Below are 19,632 nucleotides of genomic sequence, written 5' to 3'. Positions count from 1 at the left end.
ATCCATGGATGAATGTGGCCAGCCTCCTTGAGTGCGCACTGTATGAGAAACAGCCAACCTTCTTCTTACCAACTGAGATCCTAGCATTGAGGCTAAACCTCCACCTACACTTGGCAAATGCTGGGTTAATTGATTTATTGATCATCATTCTGAGCTCAAATCCAAGTTCTCACACAAGTGCAATCATCAACAGGCTCTATGTGAGGATCCTGAGATTATCTGTAGATGGTTCAGGCTTGTACAAAACACTATTGCAAAGTATGAGATTCTGAAAAATGATATCTACAACTTTGATAAGACTGGATTTCAGATGAGAGTTATTAGCACTGCTAGAGTGATGACTGTATCTGAAAAAATCAATTATTCAAAACTGGTTCAATCTGGAAATCAAGAATGAGTAACTGTTATTGCTGGAATCAATGCCACAGATTGAGCTCTTCATATGATGATCATCCTCAAAAAAAAAGTGCACTAATTTTATTAATATGAGATAGAAGGGCTGCCAGACAACTGAGTCATTGAAGTCAGTGATAACAACTGGACAACTGATAAACTGAGTCTGTATTGACTGAAGAAGATGTTCAACAAGAACATTCTATTCTGTACAAAGAGCAAATATTGATTGTTGATTCTTGATGAATATGAAAGTCATACTTCAGCTGAATTTGACTGATTCTGCTTTGAGAACAATATTATTGCTCTCCATATGCCAGCTCATTTCTCTCATCTTCAGTCATTGAATGTTGGTTGCTTTTTCTCTCTGAAAACAGTATACAGATGACTGATAGAGAAGCAAATGCAGCTTGAAATCAATCACATCGATAAAAAGAAGTTTTTGAGTCTCTATTCTACTGCTCATATACAGACTCTGACTGTGAGCAACATTAAGAGCAGCTTTAGAGCTGCTGAGCTGATTCTGTATGATTTTGAGCAGATTTTTTCATATCATAATATCACAATACATATGCTCATCTCTTCTGGAACTTCTCATAGCTCTCAAGCTTTCTGGGCTATAGCCACATCACATAATGTACATCAATTGAAGCAGCAGGCTGAGAAGGTCAGGAAATATATTAAATATTATACATAGAGTCCACCCAGTTCTACTTATCAGGCTCTAAGCCAGTTTGTCAAGAGCTGTCAAATGATCATGCATAGAATGGCACTTTTAAAGCAGAAGATCAAGAAACTAAGAGCTACAAATGCAAAACAAAAGAGAAAGTGAGAAACAGATTGTATATATATAGTTCAAAAAAGTGCTTTGAGAATTGAAGAAGACTTGAATTGTATACAAAGAATCAATGAATGAGAGCAGAGAGTGATTGAAGCTGCTGACTCTCAATCACAAAAACACATAGCACCATGATGTAGTGTATGTGAGACTATTGAATATACTGCTCATACATGCTCTCAGCATGTAGAAAATAATTCTTAATATAATTTACTACTTTCTGTATATAATTGTTGCTTAATTTAATCTAAAATACTTTGAGTGATGAAAGATCAATCAACTAGATGATCTGATTAACTAGATGATGAATTACATTAGATTAGTTAATTAACATAATCAATAAGTGAGCAAATCATATAAGTGAGTGAACTACTTCTCACTCTCTATACAATGAGAATGTCTTCAAAGTCTCAACTATAAAGAAAAACTAGCAAATTATATTATAAATTATTTTCTATACACTTAGAGCATGTACAGGTAATATGCTTAATAATTTCACAGACACTACACTGTGATACTGCATGTTATTGTGATTGCAACTCAGCAGTTTCAATTACTTCCTGCTCTCATTCATTAATTCTTCATATGCAATTCAAGTTTTCTTTAACTTTCAAAGCACTCTCTTGAGCTACATATATACAGTTTCTTTCTCACTTTCTCTTTTGTTTGACATTTTAAGCTCTTAACTCTCTGTTTTCAGCTGCTAGAATAGCAACACTGTGCATTGTCATTTGACATTTCTTGATCAGCTGACTTAGAGCATGATTAATTGAACTAAGTGAGCTCTGTGTATAATGCTTGATATATTCTTTAACTTTCTCAGCCTGCTGATTCAATTGATATACATTATGTGATGTGACTGTCACCCAGAAGGTCTGAGAGCTGTGAGATATCCCTGAGAGATGGAGAGTATGCATCATAGTATTAAACTATGAGAGAATCTACTCAAAATTATATGAAACCAGCTCAGCAGCTCTAAAGCTGCTTTTGATGCTGCTCTCAGTTAGAGTCTGCATCTGAGCTGCAGAATAGAGACTCAAAAACTTCTTCTTGTCAATATGATTGATATTAAGTCACATCTGATTTTTCATCTACTGTCTGTACATAGTTTTCAGAGGTGAGAAGCAGTCAACATTCAATGATTGAAGAAGATGAGAGGAATGTAACAGCATGTAAAGGGCAATAATCTGATTCTCAGTGCAAAATTGATCAAATTCAGCTAAGGTATGACTTTAGTGTCAGTCTAGAATCAATAGTCAATATCTGCTCTTCATATAGAGTAGAGTCTTTTTGTTGAACATCTCTTCCAGTCAGTACAAGCTCAGCTGATTAGTGGACCAGTCATTCTCACTGACTTCAATCACTCAGTCATGTGATAGCCTTTCTGTCTTATACCAGTAGAATTGATACATTTTTTCTTTGAGAATAATCATTGTATGCAAAACTTAGTCAGTTGCATTGACTTCAGCAATGACAGTCATTCATTTCTAATCTTCAGACTGTACAAGCTTGAGATTCTCAGCTGTTTCAGATTCAGTCATCATTCTGGCAGTCTCAATTACACTTATTTGAAACCTTGTCTTATCAAAGTTGTAGATATCATCTTTCAGGATCCTATACTTTGCAATAGTATTTTATGCAAGCTTAAATCACCCATGAATAACCTCAGAATCCTCATATAGAGCCCACTGATGATCATACTTGCATGAGAACTTGAATTTCAGCTCATCATGGTGCTTGACAAAGTTTCATACCCAGCATTCACCTACTGTGAGTGGGGGATTGAATCCTCAACTAGCAAGGAGATTGGCAATTTCTTGCACAGCTGCAACTCAGGAAGGCTGACCTCACTCATCCATGGCCAGAATCCATTGAACAAGAGATTCTTCCTCTGTAAGATTAAGTTTCTAGTTCTTTGAAGGTGTGTCAACATGTGCTGTACAACCATATATGTGATGAGTTAAAGTTGCATAAGGGACTTCATATAGCTTTGCTGCAGCTCATACACTTGAAATTTGATCATTTTTAAGTGCTTGAATGGCTAAAAGAAGCCTTCCTTCCTGAGTAGAGGCTTTATTTCTTTGTGTGGTTGACATTTTTGATGCAGAGCATTTCACATTGTACAGAGAGTGGGAAGTGGTTCGCTCACTTATATGGTTCGCTCGCTTATTGATTACGTTAGTTAACTAGTTAGTTACTTGACTACTTAGTTATAATTCGCCCCGTAACTCGTTTAACCCCGTAACTATCACCATCAAACGTTGCTCCGGGTAAAGCCACCGCGTTTACAGTCCAACGATCTGATAGCTTCATCGCTCTATTTCTTTGCACGCGAGGGACACCGTTGTCTTACCTAGCTTCTTGAATCGAACGGTCCCATGAATTTGTTCTCCATTCCTTCGTATGAATTGCGGGGTTGTTGGCGGTTGACACGTCCAAATATACACAGCTGCGTGCAACAGCTTCACTTGTGTCGGAAAGTTTGTGCTCCTTGATCGAGTTTTGCTGTTCCTGGGTCAACGGCGACCAGATCTTGTCCAATAAGCCAACCAGGACAAAATCGGCGATCATTACAACGCCCATCATCTTCGCCTCCAGCTGCTGAAAAAAGCCTGCCGTTTTGAGAATTTGATGGCCACAGCGCTTCCATCTGTGTGATGGCTCTTGGTAGCACAGTTGCTAGGATACTCATATATCAACTCCCCGCGAAACGGACCGTCATAACATAGCACGCGCTCCGTTTTATAAGGGGGTTGGTTCTTTTGCTGTCCTGGACATTCTGCTGGCCGAACTTTCTTTGGGAAGAAGGCAAGATTTGATGGGAGTGCAAGGAGTGGCAGGTTCGCTGACTTGCTCACTACATAAATAGACGGAAAAGAAGACCGACCCGAAGGGGTGTAGCTGAGGGACGTGATGTGTTCGCAGGCAGGAGAGTAATTGTATCGAGGTGAATTCATCGTATGCCCTGCAGTTCTCAACGTGTTGTGTAGTACCTGTCTCGCCATCGAATGTATGAACACGCCCCACAAACCATATACTTGGGATCACGGTATTTAAAAACTACAAGATTAGTTTTGCTGCCTTTTGGGATTGTACTTGGGTTTAGGAATTGATATTGCGAAAGCTTTGTAAGCGTTTCCAAGGAAACGAATCGTTAAGTGGGTCAACCGAGGTTGCGCACATTCTTCCAATTGCCAACTCGTTGCCATTGGTATAGAGATATACCAAGCAGTTGGCGAATACAGTTAAAACATTGAACAAATTGGCCCATTCAATTAGCACTCTGTAATCCGGATATACTCGGCCTCTTCATACTCAAGCAGCAGCAGCAGCAGCACACACACAATGGCAAATGAGACCCCTGTCCATTTCTTCGATATCAACTCCAACCTCCCAAGTATGTATATACGTACCTGCGCATACATCACACAGCGCAAATCTAACTATTCCCCATTACGAAACCCCCCCCCCGGCTTCCCAGCTAACCCAACCAAACACAGTCCCCTCCAAATCCTGGTCCCCCAACACCCTTCGAACCCGCCTCGTCCTCAACTTCAAAAAGATCCCCTACACCCAGTCCTTCATCTCCTACCCGGACATAGCCCCCCTGTTGAAATCCGCCTCCGTCCCTCCTCTCCATGGGGCCAGAGTTCCCTACACATTACCCGCAATCGCCCATCCATCCAGCATCGGCACCTCCCACGGCGTTCTTAACGACAGCTGGCCTATTGCCCTGCATTTAGAGAAGACATTCCAGTCCCCACAGCATCCCACCCTATTCCCATCGGCAGGCAGCTATGCGCTCGCGCTAGCGGTGGCGAGGGTGTTGAACGCCATACTCCCCCCAACGCGAATGATCCTCCTGCCTAAAATCCCGCAGATTCTAGATGAGCGGGGCGCGGAGTACTTTCGGCGGACAAGGGCCGAGTGGTTTGGAAGGTCCTTGGAGGAGATGCTGTCGGACACTGAGGGCGTGGAAAAGTCATGGGCGGACGTGGAGGTTGAGTTGAAACTGTTGGCAGATATGTTAAGGGGCCCACCTGGCGTTAACGGGGGGGGGAAGAAGAAGGGGCCATTTTTCGAGGGAGAGCAAGCCGGGTATGCGGATCTGTTGTTTGCGGCGTTTTTGGCATGGTACGAAAGGGGCGATCGGAAGGACTGGGAGCGTGCAGTGAGCATTGGGGATGGGGAGATTAGGAGGTTTTGGGATGCTTGTTTGCCGTGGATCCATGGGCAGGGAGAAGAGAAAGAATATGTCTTTGACAAGGAGGGTTGAGACGCAATTTGCATCCCTGCTTTTGCGTTGCGTCAAGGTCCCCTCCCGCCCTCAAGGGGGCATTAATTATCGCCTGTGGAAGGACGGCCTTTTGGAACGTATTGTTTAGGGAACCTTAGTCCGGGTTATAAGATAACCCCGGACGCCAGGACAAATACCTCTCCAAAGTGGTACGAGGAGAAGGGTGCTCAGAATCAATTAGTCCCCCAACTAGATAATGAAAAGCGTAGGACACCAGATGGGAGAACGTAGTGTATTGATTTTGTATATAATACGCAACCAAAGAATGTGCCTGCTCATATATATGGTTATGTATATCTACGCCGCCACTCTCCCGAGGCCCAGAAAGAAAACAGTAACCAAAAGGATTATACAACAGAGAAACGCATGTATGTGCCACATGGATTTTATTTATAATATCACGTCCGTACCTTGGGTACTCGCCGCATGAGAAAAGGAAAGACACCAGAATAGTAATAACGGGGGCATATTCCGTAGAGGGTACCCGGGTGCTGTAAAATGAACGGACATAGAAAGCGAAACAACACAGGAGAGAAAAGGAACAGAAAAAGATAACGCCGATGATATATGCAACTGGCGAAATGCATGCCTCAAATCTTAAGATAGCAGTAAAACAGGGCGAAAAACTATTAAATAAATAAATACACAACGAACAATGAAGAGCGGGGTGAGATTGACAGGAATGTGCAACAGTTTGGCAACGCAAATCATCAAGCATGAAATTGACGAGAAGCCCAATCTGTTAGAGTATGGAAGTTGAAGTTGGTATACAAGTCCAAGGATATTATAACTGATATCTAGTATCGGAATGCCATGCTTGGGTATCACAAAGTCGAAAAACGGGGGGCTATGCAAGGCAAAAAAGTCATCGGTAACTTTATTGGAAGCAAAACACGGCGGAGATCCCATACAGCAGAGAGGCTTTAAACAATCTTCCCAACATCGCACCAATTCTTGCCTTGGATAGGCTAGATAGAACACCAAAGGTCAGGTTAGCCATATATCATATCAAATATATGGGGTAAAATCGAAGGATATTAGCGGTAACCAGCCTACAAAGGAACGGCATATGGGGGTCCCAAAAAAAAAAGGGGGGGGGGGGGGGGGGGGGGGGGGGGCCCGGGGGTGTGGAGAGAACTTACCAAACACGACAAATACTTGCACCACCCACACTTGGACCGATATTTGTAGAAATTATTCAACAGCAAAATAAACGCAATAACAATTCCCACAAGTGTCCCTGCCCGCACAAGCCACCACACCCACCAGAGGGGCTTACGCCCCGTAAAAAACTTAACAGGCTTCGTAGCCATGAACTTATTCTTCATCTTCTTCTTCGATTCAACTCCGTCCTCGACAAGCGCCCCACTGGCAACCACGGGTTCGTACGGGTCCCCAGAAGCTCCGATGCGCCGTAGTCGATCGGGTGAACGAAGAAGGGAAATGCCCAGCACAAGTCCAACGAGAAACCCTCCGATATGCGAAAAGTTATCCAAACCAGGAAGCAAACCGAGGACAAACGATATCGCAATCGTGATTAGCATGATGATGAGTTCGGTGACGGGTTTTGGTCTGCTACCCCACGTATAAAAGAGGTCTAAACAGGCGAGGGCCAGGATGCCGGAAAGACATCCCGACGCACCTGTAGATGCGATACCGGATGCAGCAAAGTTAGCACCGAGAATAAAGCCAAAGATCCCCGAGGCGAAATAGACGATGGCATATCTCCACCAGCCGATTGTTCGTTCCATGTCCGCACCAATGGTTAACTGGGCCATCATGTTGAAGCCAATGTGGACCAGGCCCGCATGGAGGAACATGGGTACGATGAAGCGGAACCATTGATTGGGTTCTGGTTTCTGCTTGATGCTTCCGTTGGGTTTTGGATCGGGAACTCTGTGGCGCTTGCTGAACCCGCAGAGTTCGGAGAGGGTACATTGGTTTTCGGGAGAGATGGGGTCTGAGGAGGTGCTACGGGGGCAAGGGAAGGGGACGAGGTCGCCTGTGACATTCTTGTTGTTTTGGACACCTTCCTCGTTCCGCATGCAGGGAACGAAGCGGGCACCCATGTTAATCTGGATATAGGGTGATGGACCGATCATAGGGTTAAACTCTGGTCTAGTCATGATGGGGGATCCTGTCAATTTGGCTGGAAGAGCACAGAGAGAGCAACACATGAACCGTCAGTAACGAGGTATCTTTCTTTCACAAAAATCATATCATATGATTAATCAATCGGGATTTCTTTAAAGAGGACAATACCACTTCGCACGAGCTCAGCAATAAAAACCGCAATCTGCACAGCTGTCAGAAAATACGTAACCCACGGTATTTTCTTCTTAAACCAGCGCCTCCCCTTCCAGCCTCTAGGATGATCGCTCATCGGGTTCGGGTTCAACGGCACGCGCTGGCTCTCACGGTCCGGGCGGTAATGCGTATCTGCATGCATCCACTCTGGCCGCCCACTAGTGGTGGTCTGGACATTGTTCTTCAGAGGGATGTCGTCTGCGTATTGATCAGCCCCATGCAGCCTTCCCATCATGACATCGGGAGCAGCATTACCTCCTGTCACGCCATGGCTGTGGACGGTGGGGTAGGTGGGATAGTCAAGATGCGAACCGTGAGAGTACTGACTAGGATCCCGGTCAAATGGGTTTCCATAGACTCCATATGGCGAAGGAGAGTGTGCTGGGGGAAAGGTATTGGTGCTGGAGTGTGGATGTACCGGTTGTTGAAAGCCGTAGGGATTGTAAAATTCGTTGGCCGCCATCTTCTAGAACCTCTCTGGAGCCTTTCTGGGAGAAATAGGACGAAGGGATGGAGAAATGGAGAGTCGGCTTTTGATACGCTAAAGGCAAAATAAAAAATAAAAAATAAAAAATAAAAAATACGCGGGAAACGGAGATGATGGACGGGGATGATGATGATGATGATGATGATGATGATGATGAGAGATGCAGGACGGCAAGGTAAATGAAGGTTGTGAATAGCCGTTCAAAACAAGCACAAAGGCGCCTTCTCTGTTGCACCAAGGTGTTGGACGACTCTGGTATCTCTCCTGCGTCGCAGGAAACAAAACGAACGTGGTTAACCCGTCTACAGACCAGCTCTCAAACCTGCGTTGCGGAACAGCGGCGAAGGTTTGGAGCTTCGCCGGGTTCCGGGGGTTGAGATCAAGGAACAAGGGGCTGGGGGGGCTGGAGGCTGAAGCGGGTTGGGTGGTTAGTGTCACATGAACACAGCACCCCCCAGAGCAGCTTAGCGTGGGGAACAACCTGGCTGAGGCGGTGCGGAGGGGCAGAAAGACCGAGGGAGCAAGACCCAGGTTCCGGGGGAACGGTTTGACACACGGATTTGGTGGGCATATATATGCGGGTGAAGCCCAACTGGTTATATACAACTGCTGGGCGTTGGAATATCTAAATCCACTCACTGGTTTATCAGCATGTTGTCGTTGCCTTGGATCGCCAGTGATGCATGCATACCTCCCCAGATAAGACTATTTAGTGCAATTGAGTTAACTAGTTAGTTACGTGTTGTTGTGGCTGGAGAAGCATGGATAGTTTGACTAGTCATTAATGTCGCAACTAGGGTCAATGCTAACGTCAACATCAGTATTGTTCCCACAGAGCAAAATCGACACCTCACATGAACTTGTATATCTGTCCTATTGATATCCCATTGTAGCCATCGATCCTCAATCTAAGACAACCATATTTCTTTCTGCTTATGAAACAATTTCAATTCCTTTTCCTCGTTTCGCTGCCATCCATCCAAAAAGGCGCCCTGCCAGGTGCTAAACCAACACCTGAGAAATGATCGTGAAACTCAAGATAACTTCCTATGTGGTGATCCTATCTAACCAAGTCCATTCCAAATTCAGGAGTGAAGGGCACAAGAGATGAGCAAAATCAAAATCGTCCATAGGGGCTGTGGTTGGTGGTGCATTCCACCAGAATCCATCATTACATGATGCCAAACTTGGAGATCCCGCGTGATAATCCGTTCCGTCGCCCGGTCCTCCACTTCCGATGAGTGCACATGTCTCCCTGAAAACACGGGATGGTTCGTCAAAGGCCTAGATCTCAAGGATATTTCCATACCAATAATTATCATCATCATGCCGCTACCATTACTCTGAAGTAAAGGAGTTGCAGGAGGAGCGAAACAGTGCACTGCACCAGAGCACCCACGCGGATTCTCGATACATGTTTCGGAAAGCGGATGTGATCCGGGGAACGACGATCACGAACCTGAGATCGGGCAGGGAATGCGTCATAGTTGTTTGTTTGTCTTTGCAACATTGATTGACCGTTTCCTCCGCTTTCCAATGGGTATATGTACCTGACCGTATAAGGATGTACGGTTCCCTCCCCGCTCTCTCTTCCCCCCCCCCCCCCCACACACACACACACAAAAAAAAAAAAAAGAGAAGACAAGAGAAGAGAAGTGAAGTGAAGTGAAAAGAAGCGAAAAGAAGAGAAGTGAAGTGAAAAGAGAAGAGAAGAAAAAAATCCAATGCCTTTCATTTTGTTTTGCCAGAAGACAAATGCGCATAGAGGCAGAGTAGAAGATAAACCAAAAGAAGTTCTTCTGCTACATGGATGATTCTTTGTCAGCAATACCTGCCTAGGCCTGGTAAATGACAGGAATTCATTTTGCCTGGTCACACTTATCATCATTGCCAATGGTGGGCATACATACCGGAAGCGAAAGGATAATACAAGAAGCCCTCCAAAATCTAAGTCTTGTTTCCTAATCCCACCCCTTTTCACTAACATTCATCCGAGCTGATATAACCTGTCAAATCTGTGGCAGCGAAGGCGTTGGCAATATCGCCGCTTCTGCAATTCCGGCACCAGCACAAATCCCAGTTGAAGCCCCCGTCGCATTAGCCAAAGTCAACGACACAGCAATCGACTCCTTCACCCCGTCCGTCCCCGTAAGGATCCAAACAAGCCTGCTAAGTTTCTGAAACAGCAATGGCGGGAAATACAGAAACAACGCCCATACCAGCAGTGAGAGAAACACGAGCAGGAAGGAATTGGCGACAAATTTCTCCTCGGGCGTCATGACGTAGATGCCATAGGTGACTTCATAGCGGTAATAGGCGAGCTGGAGACGGTTGGAGAGGCGTTTGAGGATGTTGGGTTGGCGGCGCCGGGAGGCTGGGTCGCTTATGGGGGGTGCGTACGGGTAGGTCCTGGTTGTCATTGGATGGGGTTTGATCAGATGGTTGTTGTATTGGGAGGGATCACAGTGCTTGGGTTGAGCAGGAATAGGAGAGGAATGTAGTGTTGATGTGGACGGCCACGTCGAGGTGATAGAGGTTAGAGCCGACGCAAAGGGCGAAGAGAAGCGTTGCGTTTTGGTCGCCATCGTGGAATGGAGTATATTATAGGGGCATACGGATGTTGGGGATATGGGGAAGGAGAGATTGAGATATCCCGCAGCAGGAGCGTGAGGAAGAAGGGGGTTTGCGCTGTTCCAGCAGTTTTTGGTTTGCTGGTATAACAAATCTGCAACAGGCGGCTGTTGCCGCTGTGAAAAGCAGGCAAGGGTTACGGGTATTGGGCGCTGCAGCGCACCCACGCTCACCGACTGGGCTGCCGACTCGAGAGGAATCTTGCTGGGGGTTCGCAAATAGAGAAGAGAACGTGGGGAAGAACCAAATAAAAGACAAGGGGCAAAAGTATGGAAACTGGGATGGAATTTCCAACAACAACAACAACAACACGTCTATTATTATAATTTTTGGGGTATCTTAAAAGATAATGAAATCGAACACCTATTCTAGCAATATTAACAATGGTATGTTCTATTTCTTCAGGCAAAAATCTCCCCGCTGCCCAAGCTTCAGTAGTTGGGTCCAAGAAGAACATCAAGGACACATGCAAAGAAGGGTGGAAGGAAGTGGTTTCCCTCGAATATCTAATTATTATAAATCAAGGTTTCAACCCTTTTTCTTCCCGAATTTGTGATATTCATATACCCCCAGCTTCCAGCCAATCACTGGCGAGACCGAAGATGGTTTCGCTTCCTGGGAGGGGGAACTGTGTATTCAAGGAAAAGCGGGTTCTGGTAGTTGGGCGATCACATCTTGCCAGCTGAGCCTCAAGCCCTAAATTACCGGGTAAGTCCCGTTGCTGGCAACCAAAAGCAGCAGAAGCACAACAGAACATATGCCGGGGGGAGTGGGGGGCTCAAAGGGACCCGAGGAGGACCCGCAAAAGTCCTGCTCGTCGCAACCTGTAAAAAGGGGATGGATAACTAATACACTCGCTACCCGGCTAAATACGCTCTCTCCTCCAAAATAAACTATTGGAAAAATTCAAAACATAATTAGCTGAAACACAGCTGCACACACCGAAAATAATCAAGCGTTTCAATGTAGTCCAGTAGGTGCCCAACCGAACCCCCCCCATCAACTGCCAACCCAGTCGCCCTCAAACGTCTCAAAAACCTTCAAACCCCCCACAAGGGGGGATGGATTTTGAATAGATAAAGAAGAATACCATCAAAGCAGCAACAAAACATTCAATTCTATCTTAATTCATGAGGAGAAAAAAAAACATCTATAAAACCATCTATTCTCATGATGTCGTTTATTACTGTCAGTGTTTTTAACTCTATTCTGCAGTGCTGAAATGATGAGGAAGTTACAGTAAATCAAGAGTCAATTCTTTCTTCATGACAGTGAATACGAGGAGATGGAGTATAAAAGACAGCTGAGCTTCAGCAGCTTGACAGCAAAAAATATTTCTTTAGAAACATCAGCAAAACTAGTATTGAAATCTCTGAATTAAATAAGGTCAAACTGTCACAGTGAACAATAAAAAGCTGGTTGAACTATGTTAATATGGAATGTAGAGTATTTGAATATATGATTATCAACTTCAAAACTCATTCAACAAGGACTCAATATCATCTTGTCTGCTTATCACTCAGAGCTAGCTGTTCTGTTCCCCTATACTATTTTCAACACCTTGTGATACTTCACGGTCACTCCGGTCACTGCTGAACAGCATACAGTCTATACGACAGATGCTACACTCCTGCAGGAGTTGATACTCTGGTTCTGCAGAGCTGCCATACGCAGAGCCAAAGGCCTGGCACAAGTGGATTGAGGGGAGGATGCATTTTGCAGATATTTCAGATTAGTTTATTAGTAGTTTATGGATTGGGGAGTTGAGCAATATGTTGGAGCTGGGTTTTGTGGAGCTGGAGCCGTAGAACACAAAAGTCAGATGGTATTATTGAACCGTTTCTGGTTATTCCGCGAAGCGGCTTTGAATGTTGATGATGATGTTGTTGTTGTTATTGTTGAAGATGGGCATAACCTGAAGAACCAAAAAAAATAAAAATACATAAAAACGAAGAAAATCAAGTATAGGCCATGATCGAACTAGACCCCCTGTGTCATTAACTATATGCCAACCAGCAACTCTGGGGTCCATAAAAATAAATTGCACTGCCTGGTCACACATTGAGCGTTGCCATTCTCCACTGGGAACCACCATCCCACTCAAATTTTGGTGACACCTTGCTGACCCATGGCAATGACATGAAACAAACGTCAAGCTCAGCAATCCGATGAAAAACAGTTTGGCAATTGTGCTCGGTTTGAGATTCCGACTTTATTAATCCATCTCACAAGCACTCGCCGGAGGTGCACACTTTATCAAACATCATAGAGAACGACGCTGGAGAAAGCTTGGTTTTTTCCGATGGGGTTTTCCGTGGTCTTACAATTCATACATATTCACAGAGTGTCGTAGGCGATTTTCCATTTTTCCAACGAGGGATCTGGATGCAGATACAGATGCAGGTGCAGATTCAGGTTCACATGGGGTTATGGACAGAAACAGATCCATCGACGGACAGGACAACACGGCATCCAGAACAGCGAACTTACGTGCCGGATCATATGCGCAATTGGACCCCCGTTTCCTCCTTTCGACCATCCTTTATCTCCAGCAACGAATCACTAACTACCAGCGGCCTAGAGCCTGTGTGAGAACGAGAACTACCAATCAAGCCGACCTTGGAAGATCATCCAGAGAGTGATGATACGGACCCCACCGCTGGCGGCTTCTCTCTGACAGAAACTTCTTGAAACTAACTACTCCAAGAACGGGATGATGGTGTCAAAGGGCGTGTATACGATATGGGGTTCCTTGCTCAGAGAGGAGCGTGAGACGATAACCAAGCAGATGATGGATTGTCTTGGACTGCGGTTGCGGAAGGAAAAGCCTTAATGAAGAGCATCAAAATGGCCCAAATACGTGCGGTTGAAGAACTGAGGAAGGTGGTTATTTTAACACTATTAACTAACGTTCTTATATCTAGCTTGAAAACGTCGCATTCGATAGATCTCTTTAGTCGTTTGCAAGGTAAGGTGCTCATTCCCTTATATATATTTGCGGCTCTCCTACCGTCGATTTTGACTGTCACAGCTGCCTTTATGGTAACTAACTATATAGGACCGCTCCCGCTCCTTTATCTCATATGATCAATCGTTACCTTGTCAACTCCTAATCTAGTTTAGGCACAATTGAGAATCTTGAAGATCTGCTCAAGACAAGATGATTCTATAATAATGTCTAAACCCCTGTTCTCCACCATACAAAACCTCCCCTCCGACAACACTATCTTCATCATAGGAAGTGGCATCGTAGCACTAGCACGCTATCTTGGCAAATCTACCAGTTCCAGCAATTGAAAGCCGCAGATTGTGGTTCCGGGACAAAATACCCTAACTCCCTACAGGGCTCAAGTGCCTATACGCCGGGGTTGTCGGCCAATTCAATGACAACCCCGTAGCAACTAAGTTGGCAGTGAACAGTGTCGGGGAATACCGCACCATCCCCAAGGGATTTAAAGTTGATAGGGGGATGGAATTGACATATACAGAATCAAGGGTGAAGGAGTTAAAAAAAAGAAACGGTGCAGCAACGCGCTGACTGCAAGGTTACCCACTTGAGACGATTTAGCACCGAGAAAGCAGCATCCCTTGCTCCGGATTTTGTCAAGACAGAATATATATCAAGGGCGTGTTAGATTTTCCGTCTGACTGACCGGCAAATCCCTTGACGATTACCTCGTACTTTCGACAGAAGGATACGGAAGAATGATCAAAACTAGCTCTTTTGTTCAGGCGGGTGTTCTAGGCTAGGAAGACGTCTCGGGGGAAGATGGGTGTGAAGTGAATGCTGATAATGAGGATGTTCTTTTAACTTAAGCCTTTAATCCGGATAGATTTGTCCGGACTGGTTCAGAAGACCTGACGAGACTGGCGTTGAGGCGGTATAATGATATCTACAGTAGCGAGCCATTGTGAAGTGATACACTGGTAACTGTTAATATTATCTTCCATGCTACACTCAACCCTTGAGGCCTTTTTTTTTTTTTTTTGGGATTTGTGTGCGCTGTACATAACTTACATCGATGGTTACCAAGGAAAGAGAGGTGAGATGTTGATTGGTTGCGGGGAACCTTCCGAGTTTTGATACACATCACGTGGATAATTATTACATCATCCCCCACCCGCATAGACTCGGGATCATCTTGTAACAACCAACGACGACGAACATCCATGGTTGGAACGAAACCCATCAGGATGTACATATAATTGAGAATGTGAAGGAGGGCTGTATTGTACATTCACTATCCCTTATTCTTTCCCATCTTCATGATTTTTGGTACTTGTACTTCTTTGGTTTCTCCGAGTCAGATTAGCAGCCGTCAATCGTACAACTGCATGAAAACTCAGATGATAAAAGATTATTCAAAAGGCAAAAGAGACAACTGCTTACCCTCCGAAGTGCTGCAACCATGGCCATTGATGAGCGCGATGACCCTCTTGTTAAGGCACTCCCTCCCGAAACAGACTATCTCACTTATCTCACAATTCTAGAATACCAATTGACCCCCGAACACCTGCCAATCTTGCACAATCTGCTCCAGGATGAGAAGTTAACGACGAATATTGGCTGGGATTTAGTCCAGCTGCTTCTTCCAATGGTTCCTGCGTCGCAGGAATGTCTTCAAGATGTGGCTAGACTTGGGAATCCCAGAGAGGTTATTTTGCGGGTTTCCAATTCGTTGATGAAGCTAGAACCCGTGGATGAGGATGGTGATAACGAAGGAGATTATGAAAAGGGGCTCAGTGAAGCGGTTGGTGGAGTCAGGCTGGAGGAAAACGCAAACGCGAAAGACGATATAGTTATACATGATCAAACTACAGTTACTCCCAGAGTTCCCTTGCACATCTTGCAATTCAACTGCCTCGTTTCCATGCTCGCAGTTCTCCACTCCCGCATCCAGACGAAATATCCCAGTCGTTTTGTCGCGACCTCTCTACAAGCTGTACTAGAAGCATACACTGCTTTCCCTACTGTGGAGACGACTGCAGCAGTGTTGGAATTTTTCAGAGACACAGCGGGGAAAAAACGGCCACGTCTCCCACCCCGGAATATGAGTGAATCACTCGTTCCGCAAGTGACTAAAGAATCAGCGCCAGACCCAGAGGCTGAATGGCATCTGGGGACCGTAGCATCCGAGGAATGGGCTGTGATCCAAAGGCTTATGCAGTTTGGTCTCGTGGAGCTTCTGAAAACATATCTCTTGCACTGTATCGACGAGCCACCTGCAGGAATGCGGTGGGCGCTTCGATTGCAGGAGAAATTAGATACAAACAATCGGATGCCAGCGTCATTAAGTTTCACTGAGGATTTCGGAAAGCTCGAGAGTTTGAAAGAGCGGGATATGGCGGTTGGGAAAATTATTGTATGGTTTCTTCAATAAATATCCGATATCCTGGTTTTTGAGCATTATTTCTAATTTTTTTTTTTTATTTTCCAGGCATTGTCACGAGACTTTGGCATTGAAACAAAAGAGCTTCTTGAGATCATTTCCAAGCCCAACGATCAGCAACTACCGCCTCTCGATTTCGAAGAAACGCCTAAACGAGCTGAGGATATTCCTCTTCAAAGGCATGGCTGTCTTCTGCTGCTGGCAGCGCGATGTGCAGCTGATAAACTCCTCTCTTCGGGCCAGCCAGTGGAGCCCATTCCCGTCTTCCCTGATCTTGCTGTCATATTTTCCAATTTTCTGGGGGAGGGTGAATCTGCATATTCCACGGTTATCTCAGAGCCCGAAGCTCTCGTTGACTCACTCCTTTCCCTGGCTGTTATCGCCAGTTGTGAACCTGTTGCACATCCCCATAGCCAAACTGAATTTGGCCAATTCATGCTCCAGCTCACTGCTTGCATCCGTGCACCAAGTTTCCGGAGTTTCAGTCGAATGGCCCGGATCCCATCGAAGATATTTCACAGTAACCCTGACTCCCTCGCCCGATTCAACCTAGTGTGTAGAATTCTCGACGACGATAATCTAGAATACTCCCGAGAGACAGCGATGGGATGGGTGAAGGAGGAGCTTATTGCAGCAACAGCACCAAGCCCACTGGATCAGAAAGAGAAGAGAGAATGCATATTTACTGATCCCAAGTCATTTGCAAGCCTATTCCCAAAAATCTACAAGCCCATTCCGGACGGGTGGCTTACGCTCAGAACAGCCAAAACCGAAGACCTTATCAACATCTGGATGACGTTTACTCAACATAGCCTCCCCTTCCATCTTTCCGTCCTGAACCTGTTGTATTTCCTCACCCAATCGCAAGCACTACTCGAACATTTACAAATGAAAAAATTCTACCCGTACCTCCGGTCCAAGTTTTTGGAGCCGCTACAGGCATTTATGCAGAATATTTTGACAGACGCGGAGATCACGGCACGAGTTGAGATGGAAGTTGGCGATGAGACGGTTCAGGTGGGGAAAGGTGCGGCGGACCTAGTCTTGCATATTATTGCGGAAATTGAGGAAGGGTTAGCTGGGGTATTAGGGGATTTGGAGGGTTAGTTAAGAAGGGTTCTTGAGGCTATTTGGAGGTTTCCACTGGGGCTGACCTGAAGCGCCATTTTCCAAGTTTAGAGGGGTGATTTTGAACCCTGACGTATTTTTTAAAGGAATCTTTCAATGCATGCATGTCCTGGCTTTGGATCAATATGATGAGGTGCCAATTGGGCTAATTGGAGCCTACTCTGCCATAGTTGCAGTTTTCCAGTTATATATTTTTGTTCTTGCTTTGTGTTATTTAACTAACAGTCGGGACGAAGTCGATACAAATTTGGCCTTGAGATGTCTTTGGTGTCAACATCAATTTTTCTGCTTTGAAGGTCGGGAGATATTCACCACTTCTCTCCCAACTTCTGGGCTTAAGACGGCGTTTGATCGACGTCAAGACACTGTCTCTTGGTGACTCAACATCCTTGGCATCTTCGTAACTATCCTGAGGAGGGCTGAACCATCCCTGCACTTCAGCAAACCTTGGAACATAGCGCGACGACTGATGCGACAAAACCACTGGGCACTTTTGCTCGTTGTTTCATAGCGAAAATAACACGATTTCTTCTGACGAGAATCTCCATTTGAAGACAGGCTCTTCCCTGACCATCAACCTACACCCAAGCTCTCCTCAAGCTCCGAACACGCGGGGTTGATACCAAAGCCAACAAAGCCAGCACCTGATTTCATAGATATGAAATAACTATATGCGACAGAATTGCCGATTCCTGTCACGTTAAGCAAACAGCCCATTATTCCCATCCTAACCCTTGGGAGCCAACAACCTCCAAATCATGATATTCAAACCGTCCCCCAAAATCCCCACCGCAAAACGCAGCTCTCTCATTTCTACCACGCTCCTCCCGCCTGATACCTCCATATTCCCCATAATTTCAAACTCTCACATATACGCCTGCACCTTAGAGAACCTCGATCCTTCGACGACAATCAACCATTCATTCCTGAAACACTCAACTGTAACATCCAACAAGCGTAGCGTAACGGAAACTTACGGTTCCAATAATGAAGAAAGTGACTGCTCCGCTGGCAGCGGCGGCTGCACCATTTCGCAAAGCCATCTCTCCAACAGTACTATCTCCAGCAGTCACATTTACTGCTGCAACGTGAAAAGTTGCACCCTCTCAAACGCAGGGTATCTCTCAGACACGCACCTGCGCAACTCAACGCTTTCTGGTGCCGTGCGAGTCATCCAATGCAAAGTCAAGGCGTCGCAATTCATATACACATTGGGTGATGACTACATCCCAGATTCTATCTCAGAAACTGACGGACCCGCAATCCAAAAAAGTGACATCTGCAACTCCATAATCGGCCCGTTGCCATGTACAATTAGTCGAGCACGACTACGGAAAGTGAAGATCTCCTGCAGTACCGTTGCTGATGCTTGTTTGGATGATTGCGATGTTGCTGATTGCATGATTACAAAGGGGAAATTTTCTGGGTTATGGTTGAGGAATGGGATTTGGGAAGGCGGGGAATTGGTTGGGAAGATGAAGGAGGGGGAGGATGTGGTGATCAAGGCGAGGGGCTTTGCTGAGATTGAAGAGAAGGAGAGGGAGAGAGAGCAAGAGAGGTTTGGCAAACTTAAAGAACAGGGCGAAGCGGGGCAAATGATGGGTGTGGGGATTGGGGATGCTGCTGTCCGTGGTGCGCAGGGAGAATTTTCTAGGGAGAGCGACAGCAGTAAAAAAATCCCCTTTCCTGAGGATTCTACAGTGAGTGCAGGAGAGAAATGATCCCATGCGTTCCTTTCCATATCTCCTACTTCTCAAAACCTGTCATGTATTAAGTTAGCTAACTGTTTACATTGAAATCCAGTCTACCAACCAACCACAAGAACCAATCCAGGTCAATTATGCCTTTCCAATGCCAGTGCCAGCAGAAACCCTTGAACAGCTAAACCAAAGCCAACAACCACCTGCCGCTGCCTCAAAAGAACAACCATACATCAGTATATGTGAAAGTACCCCCTCCCCGCCCTCAACAGTCGGCTACTCAACTTCAACAGAAAGTCTTGTTGACGTTGACGAAGACCATGAATTTCCCCTTCATGGTCCCGATGATGGAATGGTAGGCATTGGTGACGAGAAACTGCCACCATATTCGCCATAAAGGAACACTGACCACATGCTGATTTCTTTAATGTTTTGGTTTTGTGTTTTTTTACATAGCGAGG

General features: G+C 45.4%; 7 protein-coding genes across 7 annotated transcripts; 4 read left to right on the top strand and 3 right to left on the bottom strand.

Annotated features, from left to right (window-relative positions):
* Positions 1–3,580: 3,580 nt before the first annotated feature.
* On the bottom strand, positions 3,581–3,817 carry PADG_01072 (uncharacterized protein; the record flags this gene model as incomplete). Its single annotated transcript, XM_010757802.1, has 1 exon — positions 3,581–3,817. The coding sequence occupies one exon, from the start codon at positions 3,815–3,817 to the stop codon at positions 3,581–3,583; it is 237 nt and encodes a 78-aa protein (XP_010756104.1).
* A 759-nt stretch (positions 3,818–4,576) lies between these two features.
* Positions 4,577–5,507, top strand: PADG_01071 (uncharacterized protein; the record flags this gene model as incomplete). The annotated part of the gene is made up of 2 exons (XM_010758297.1): positions 4,577–4,628; positions 4,732–5,507. 2 exons carry the CDS (start codon positions 4,577–4,579, stop codon positions 5,505–5,507), a joined length of 828 nt encoding a protein of 275 aa, XP_010756599.1.
* A 944-nt stretch (positions 5,508–6,451) lies between these two features.
* Positions 6,452–8,298, bottom strand: PADG_01070 (uncharacterized protein; the record flags this gene model as incomplete). Its single annotated transcript, XM_010758296.1, has 3 exons — positions 6,452–6,496; positions 6,671–7,677; positions 7,791–8,298. The coding sequence occupies 3 exons, from the start codon at positions 8,296–8,298 to the stop codon at positions 6,452–6,454; spliced, it is 1,560 nt and encodes a 519-aa protein (XP_010756598.1).
* A 137-nt stretch (positions 8,299–8,435) lies between these two features.
* Positions 8,436–8,699, top strand: PADG_11208 (uncharacterized protein; the record flags this gene model as incomplete). Its single annotated transcript, XM_010758501.1, has 2 exons — positions 8,436–8,497; positions 8,540–8,699. The coding sequence occupies 2 exons, from the start codon at positions 8,436–8,438 to the stop codon at positions 8,697–8,699; spliced, it is 222 nt and encodes a 73-aa protein (XP_010756803.1).
* A 1,632-nt stretch (positions 8,700–10,331) lies between these two features.
* PADG_01068 (uncharacterized protein) lies at positions 10,332–10,907 on the bottom strand (the record flags this gene model as incomplete). Its single annotated transcript, XM_010758295.1, has 1 exon — positions 10,332–10,907. One exon carries the CDS (start codon positions 10,905–10,907, stop codon positions 10,332–10,334), a length of 576 nt encoding a protein of 191 aa, XP_010756597.1.
* A 2,893-nt stretch (positions 10,908–13,800) lies between these two features.
* Positions 13,801–14,250, top strand: PADG_11207 (uncharacterized protein; the record flags this gene model as incomplete). Its single annotated transcript, XM_010758500.1, has 2 exons — positions 13,801–13,839; positions 14,077–14,250. 2 exons carry the CDS (start codon positions 13,801–13,803, stop codon positions 14,248–14,250), a joined length of 213 nt encoding a protein of 70 aa, XP_010756802.1.
* Positions 14,251–15,362: 1,112 nt separating this feature from the next.
* On the top strand, positions 15,363–19,568 carry PADG_11206 (uncharacterized protein; the record flags this gene model as incomplete). Its single annotated transcript, XM_010758499.1, has 4 exons — positions 15,363–16,316; positions 16,392–17,445; positions 18,213–19,171; positions 19,275–19,568. The coding sequence occupies 4 exons, from the start codon at positions 15,363–15,365 to the stop codon at positions 19,566–19,568; spliced, it is 3,261 nt and encodes a 1,086-aa protein (XP_010756801.1).
* Positions 19,569–19,632: the final 64 nt, after the last annotated feature.

This window comes from Paracoccidioides brasiliensis (assembly GCF_000150735.1).
Source record: "Paracoccidioides brasiliensis Pb18 unplaced genomic scaffold supercont2.1, whole genome shotgun sequence".
In the NCBI taxonomy this organism is placed as follows: Eukaryota; Fungi; Ascomycota; class Eurotiomycetes; order Onygenales; family Ajellomycetaceae; genus Paracoccidioides; species Paracoccidioides brasiliensis.
Note: the sequence above shows the minus strand (reverse complement) of the source record. Positions and strands in the feature narration are given on the sequence as shown.